Below are 7,322 nucleotides of genomic sequence, written 5' to 3' on the forward strand. Positions count from 1 at the left end.
TTAGGGCTTGGCAGCCAGAGCTGTGACTCTGACTCCTAATGGCCATGGAGTGTTTCTTACATTTGAAGCTGCTGCCCGTCTTGAGCTCTTCTTTTACATATGGTACAGGGGACAGGGCTCTTAACAATCTTTTGCTTGGGGTGCCCAATTATCCCAGCACCACCTGCTGAAGACACCAGTCCATCCCTGTTGCATCCCTGGGTGGGTTGTCAGAGATTAGCTGACCATAAGCATGAAGGTTTATTCCTGAGCTTTTCGGTTCAGTCCCGTGTGATCACGTGTCTCTTTGCATCCGGAATCACTGCCTTCATTATTCATGCTTGCTTTGATTGACTGATTTTGATTGATTGACTGATTGATTTTGAAAACTTTTTTGGAGTTTAGGTTTCACTGTGTAGCTCTAACTAGTCTGACACTCATTCTGTGGATGAGGCTGGCCTAGAACTTGCAGTGATCCTCCTGCCTCTGCTCTTTCAATGCTGAGATTATAGACACCACTGTGTTTAGTACATACTTGGGTCCTATTATCTGTCTTCCCTCTCTTCCCTCTCTGTATGTGTGTCTGTCTGTCTCTTCGAAATGGGATCTTTTCATTTTAAATTACGTTGTTTTAATATTCTTAGAATGTTTATCTTATGTGTATGAATGTTTTGCCTGCATGCATGTCTGGTTCCCTCAGAGGTCAGAAGATGATGTCAGATCCACTGGAACTGGAGTTACAAATGGTTGAGAGCTACCACGTGGGTTCTGGGAATCAAACTCCTCTCTGCAAGAGCAGTCAATGCGTGCTGTTAACTTCCCAGCCATCTCTTCAACACCAGATAGGGTTTGTTGTAGCTCAGGCTGAAGTCCATAGTCCATAGTATAATCAATGCCCCAGGTGGCCAGATGGCCAGCTCCCCACCCCCTTCCCCGGTACCCAGCTTCCTAATGTGCGGCGTCAGAAGGATCAAGGCCCCTTTATGTTAGGTGGAAGGCAGTAGGTATTCTTAGGACTTTGATAAGGACCCCCCCTTCCTCACTGTGTTTGCACACCAACTCCTTTACAGAATCTTTGCAGCTGCAGGTCAGCTCTGGAAAGAGTAAATGACCGGGCCATGGGCACACTGCTGGTGAAGGCAGGGCCAGATTCCAGGGTCTTGCCACACTCTTCCTTACAATTATTATTTTCTTAACTTAGAGAGAGAGAGGGGGGGGGGGATGTGCAAGACACTGTACATACGTGGAGGCTGGAAGACCACTTGTTGGAGACAGTCCTCTCCCTTCCAAACAAAGGGCCTTGATCCTTCTGATGCCGTACATTAGGAAACTTAGTACTGGGGAAGGGGGTGGGAAGCTGGTCATCTGACATCCGGGGATTGAACTCAGGTCGTGAGGACTGTGCCACAAGCACTTTTACCTGCTGAGCCATCTCGCTGGCCACCATTCTTGATTCTGGCGGCTAAGTAGCACAAACCAGTGAGTTTCCAGTCCCACATGTCGAAGAAGCCACTTGGCTCTGTCCCTTCTAAAAGTGGCTTGCATGTAGGTGAGTGATCCTTGAGGCAGGGATTGACTGTGTGGCTACCAGAGGTGGCTTAAAGCCTAGGGACCTGGCACTCCGGCATGGATGGATGAATGAGGCTTCTGAACAGTTGTGTGAGCAGTTTGGTGGCTTTCAAGAGATCTGGGTCTCTCTCATCCATGTCCCATGTGGTTTAAATCTTGAGCGTGCTGGTGGATTTAGCTCAACAGTCATACCCATCAAGACTGCTTTCTGCCTCCAGTAAAGTGTATTGATTCAGTAGAAAGTGTGTACTTTTATGGGCAAGAGCTTTGAAGCCAGGCAACCCAGCTGGTCCACGTGTCAGCTATGTGACTCCTGGCAAGTCACCTAAAGGTATGAGAATTCGTCAAGTAAAATGGTGATTTCATTGCCCACCTCAGAGGGTAAGAGCAAGAACCAAACCGTGTAATTTATACTTAGTCTACACTCAGTATTTGGATGAGTTATGCGATTCTTGTTGATGGAAGAGAATTTTGTTCTTTTGTTTCTTTAAAGACTTATTTTCTTCTTCTGGCCATGGTGGCTCATGCCTCTAATCTCAGACGCAGAGGCAAGGGGAGCTCCAAGTTTGAAGGCAGCCTGGTCTACATGATTAGTTCCAGGCCAGATAGTGAGAAGCTGTCTCAAAATCAGATTTATTTAGCTGTGTGTGTGTGTGTGTGTGTCTGTGTGTGTGTGTGTGTGTGTGTGAGAGAGAGAGAGAGAGAGAGAGAGAGAGAAAGAGAGAGAGAGACAGACAGACAGACAGACAGACAGAGACAGACAGACAGACAGACAGAGAGGTGAGGTGGGGGTGGCATATACCTGCTTACAGAGGCCAGAAGGTGGCACCAGATCCCCTGCAGCTAGAGTTAACAAACAGCTGGAGAACCCAACTCTGGTCCTCTGTAAGAGCAACAAGTGCTCTTAGCCACTGAGCCAGCTCTCTAGGCCATTTTAGACAAGATCCCACTACATATCACAATCTGCTTTCAAAGCATAGGATAGACTTAAACTCAGGGCAATCCTCCTGCTTCAATCTTCCAAGGGCTGGGAGTACAATTGTGAGCCATCATACCTGGTTTCAGATGAGGGGTTTTTGATTTTAAGTGCATGCGTTATTTGTTTGCTTTGCTTTTATGTCTTATGTTCTACGTTTTGTGTTTTGAGACAGGGTCTCATATAGCCCAGGATGGCTTTGAACTTGCCGTGTAGCCTAGGATGATTCTAAACTCCTGATTCTCCTGCTCCCGCCTTCAGAGTGCTGGGATCACAGACATGTGATTATTTTTTCAAGATTTTATTTGTGTGTATGGAGGTTGGGGGGAGGGTGTTGCCTGCATCCTGTATGTATGTCTATGCACCATGTATGTGCAGTACCTGTGGAGGCCAGAAGAGGGTGAGGTCAGATGTCCTGAACCTGGAGTCATAGGTGCTTGTGAGCATGTGCCATGTGGGGGCTGGGGATCCCAAGGTCCTCTGGAAGAGCAGCCAGTGCTCTTAACCAAGAGCCATTTCTCCAGCCCCAACCATCGCCACACCCACAGATAATAAAAACAAAACAAAAAAACCATAGGTATAGCTTCTGGAGAGATACACTAACCTGGCCCTGCCTCTGGTAGGACCGGAGGAAATAGGTAGTATCTGGGTGGGACCCTCACCAGTCTGACACTCTGCTCCGTCCTGCCACAGCTGCGGTCGCTGTCACTGCCGCCATGGAGATCGTCTACGTGTACGTGAAGAAGCGCAGCGAATTTGGGAAGCAATGCAACTTCTCAGACCGCCAGGCTGAGCTGAACATTGACATCTCACCCAACCCAGAGCTGGCCGCACTGTATGTGGAGCGGAACCCAGTGGACACAGGCATCCAGTGTTCCGCCAGTATGTCGGAACATGAGGTGGGTTCCCGCACCGTAAAGGCACGGGGTGGTCAGAGGGGAGACTGACTGGCTCACCTGGAAACTAAGTAGAGTGGACGAGAGCAGGTGCTGGAGGTGTGTGGGCAAAGTCACCCCAAGACTCACCCAGTGCCAGGATCAGGAGCAGACAGCATCAACTCTTCGTGGGCCAGAGCAGGTGTGTCGGACCTCTGTGTGTCCCACAGAACACACAAGGCAAAGTCCGAGCTCTGAATTGCTATGGATGTGCAGTCTCTGTGATGTTGAAGGACGGAGATTACTCAGTGTTAATATGCTATCTCCCAGGAGGGCTGGGTGGATTCCTGGGCCTAGTCAACTCCAGATATGGCTGACGATAGCTGTGAATGTGGTCTGACAGAAACTGGTGAATCTACTTAAAGCATTATGAGAATTTTTTTTTTTTCGAGACAGGGTTTCTCTGTGTAGCCCTGGCTGTCCTGGAACTCACTCTGTAGACCAGGCTGGCCTCGAACGCAGAAATCCGCCTGCCTCTGCCTCCCAAGTGCTGGGATTAAAGGCATGCGCCACCACTGCCTGGTGAGAATTTTTTGCATGTGTGATTTTTCGTTTTTTTTGTTTTTTTTTTTTTAAGTGTGTGGCTGAGTGGTCATATGTTCCAGCTTGGCTTTGAACTTGCCAAGAGAAGAGTGATCCTCCCGCCTCCATCTCCCACATCTGTTTTTTAAAATTATGTCTATTTCCTGTGTTCAGCAGTGTGTGTGTGTGTGTGTATGTGTGTGTGTGTGTTGACCATGTGCTTACAGAGTATGAACTTTGTAGATGATAGTGTTGGATCATATTGCAATATCAAAAAGATTGAACATACCTAGAACCAAAATGTTCCTCCTAAGCGTTCTGGGACCTTTTTGATGTTACTGGAGTCATTCTGGGCATTTGGGCCTTCTGAGGGAACTATCCAGAAGGGGTTAAGAAAAAGGAGGTATTACGCAGGTGATTCTCATTGGAATGGGTTGAGGGCCCCAGGGACACTGAGTCCCCACAAAGTAAGGGATCAATCCATGATTCTGTCAGCCACACTGGAAATCATGTGACATGGGCTAACCCATCTTACCTTGCCCAGGATCAACCAGTATCACTTGATTTGGCCAAAACACACTTTTCACAATCTCATGGGCACGAACGATCCTGATGACCATAACATGAATGAGCTGAATTGATGTTCAGTCCCAGTCTCGGGAATGCCGAGGGATGGAGGATTAGTCACTGTTGATATGGTATCTCCCAGGATATCTCCCAGGCCTATTTAAGGTAAAGATGAAACTAGATTTTCCATGACCGCCATCGTCCCCTGTAAGACTTTCGAGGCAGTGCTGTTGAGGACCAGATAGGGCCTCCTCACTTTGGTCAGAGCACCCCTTCTTCAGTACCCCTTTAAGGGCTTAGGGTTTGCAGAAATGACTGATGGCTTAGCCCAGAGACAAATGCCTTCTCACCTGTGGTTCTGTTTAGGCCAACACTGAACGGTTTGAGATGGAGAACTGTGGGGTCAACCATGTCGAGGGGGGCTGGCCCAAGGATGTGAACCCCCAGGAGCTGGAGCAGACCATCCGCTTCCGGAAGAAAGTGGAGAAGGACGAGAACTACATCAATGCCGTCATGCAGCTGGGCTCGGTTAGCCTCCCCCCTGTGCCAGCTGTCCCACACCTCTACCCCAGCTCAGACTGTGCTCTGCTGGCTGTGTGTAGCCCCGTGTAGGCTCGGGTAGCTCTCAGCCAGGGAGGCAGAACCTCACTGCTGACCATAAGGGCCTATAGGCAAATGGGTTTTTAGGAAGCGTCTAAAATGGAAGAGGGCTGGCAAGATGGCTGTGTGGGTAAAGGCTCTGGTCCTCAAGACTGATCACTTGAAGTCCTGGAACCCTCATGATAGTAGGAGAGAGCTCAGTCCTGTAAGTTGTCCTCTGACCTCCACACATGCGCAATGGTGAGCATGTCACCACCCCCAATAAACCCCAAGACACACACAACAACAACAACAACAATAATAATAATACAGGAAGCCTCTTGGGTAAAGGGTGCCCTAGAAGAGCCCTACCAATCAGCCAGTCTTGCTCATGCATGCGTTGAACTGAATTTCAATTCTCTGTCAGACACAGCAGAGGCTGCAAACTGAGTCTCACATGCCTCCTGCTTCCCAAAAGTTTGTAACCCACTCCACAAGTTCAAGACAGACAGACACACTGACTTCACCAGATACTCTTAAAAGAGACACTGTCAGAGACAGGGACAATCTCATTTTCCCTAAAGGGAAATTCCTGCTGAAGGAATTAAAGAAGGCTCCTGGTAGAAGGGTCTGAGAATCCCTGAAAGAAGACCATTTATTCTGTAGAAATATCCAGCATGGGGGCTCAACCATCTAAGCAAAATGGCGACCATGAGGGAAGCAGGTCCCTAACCCCAGTTAGGGGTTCTCCAGTTGCAGTTGGGTCACCTTTTTTAGGATTGGTTGAGCTTATGGTATGAGATATTTGTACACTTTTGATTGGTTTGTACCACAAGGGAGAGAGGGTTATCTTATAACACTTTTTTGAATCTGTTGTAACCTCCTGGACAGATGTTGGGGCAGTTGCTGATGGCTATCCTTTTTCTGCATTTTTTTTTTTTTCCCCAAGAAACCTAGGCTATCCTTCTGGGAAACTGAAGCTTAAGGACTAACATGGCAGCCTGTTCTAAAATGGAGCGAGTTAGGTCCTCTCACCGGAAGAGTGTAGGGCTTGGGCCAGACCTTGCTGAACATCAGAAATGACATGGGTTAGGGTGGGGGGCAGCTCTCTTCACTGCTGAGATCTATTGGCTTGGTGTCTCCTCAGAGTATGGAGCACTGCATCAAACAGAACAATGCCACTGACATCTACGAGGAATATTTTGATGATGAGGAGGCCGTGGAGGTGACTGAAGAGGCCCCTTCAGCCAAGACCATCAATGTCTTCAGGTAGCCAAGATCAACCAAGCCAGGTTCCTAGAGCTAGAGTGACAGGTGGCCTGCCCAGTGAGGATGCTGGGAACAGACTCAGACTCTCTACAGGGATCTGATACCCTCTTCTGGCCTACACAGGCACCAGGCATGTGTGAGGCCCATACATACATACATACATACATACATACATACATACACACACACACAAGCAAAACACTCATATACATACATGCATACATACATACAGGCAAAACACTCATACACATACATACATACATACATACATACATACATACATACATACACACAGGCAAAACACTCATATACATACATACATATATACATACATACATGCATACATACATACATACATAAACAAATAAACAAACCTCTTAAAAATTAATTGACTTTAGGGGCTGGTGAGATGGCTCAGTGGTTAAGAACACTGACTGCTCTCCCAGAGGTCCTGAGTTCAGTTCCTAGCACCCATCTATAAAGGGGCCTGATGCCCTCTTCTGGCATGCATACATGTCAAAATATACATATATACAGATAGAGTACTTATACATTAAAAAATAAATAAATAAACATTATTTTTAAAAATTGACTTTGGTTTTTCACACAACTTTAGGCCTTCAGCAAAATTGAGTAGAGAGAGCTGAGAATTCTGGAATCCCCCCCTCCCTCCCTTCCTGAGCACCCAGGTATCTTTACACACCTCCTAGTACTCCTTAGGCTGAGACAGGAGGATTGAAAATTCTAGGCCAGTCTGGATTACTTAGTGAAACACTGTCTTAAAAAAGAAAAAAAAATCAAGCATGGTGGCACACACCTGTAATCCCAGCACTTGAGAAGCCAAGGCAGGCCTGATCAAGACTCAGATACATAGGGAGTCTGAGGTGAGTCTGGGCTTCTAAGACCCTATCTTTAAAAAAAAAGGA

The 7,322-nt window shown here is 47.4% G+C and overlaps 1 protein-coding gene across 1 annotated transcript in view; it reads left to right on the top strand.

The window, feature by feature from the left end:
- The first annotated feature begins 3,240 nt into the window (after positions 1-3,240).
- Dnai2 (dynein axonemal intermediate chain 2) overlaps positions 3,241-7,322 on the top strand; it is a 26,584-nt gene continuing 22,502 nt past the window's right edge. Inside the window, exons 1-3 of the mRNA XM_028785856.1 lie at positions 3,241-3,423; positions 4,915-5,076; positions 6,275-6,396. Of these exons, the coding sequence (XP_028641689.1) occupies positions 3,241-3,423; positions 4,915-5,076; positions 6,275-6,396 (467 nt within the window). The remainder of the gene's footprint in view (positions 3,424-4,914; positions 5,077-6,274; positions 6,397-7,322) is intronic.

The sequence above is a fragment of the Grammomys surdaster genome, unplaced genomic scaffold (genome assembly GCF_004785775.1).
Source record: "Grammomys surdaster isolate TR1022 unplaced genomic scaffold, NIH_TR_1.0 125354, whole genome shotgun sequence".
Taxonomy (NCBI): domain Eukaryota; kingdom Metazoa; phylum Chordata; class Mammalia; order Rodentia; family Muridae; genus Grammomys; species Grammomys surdaster.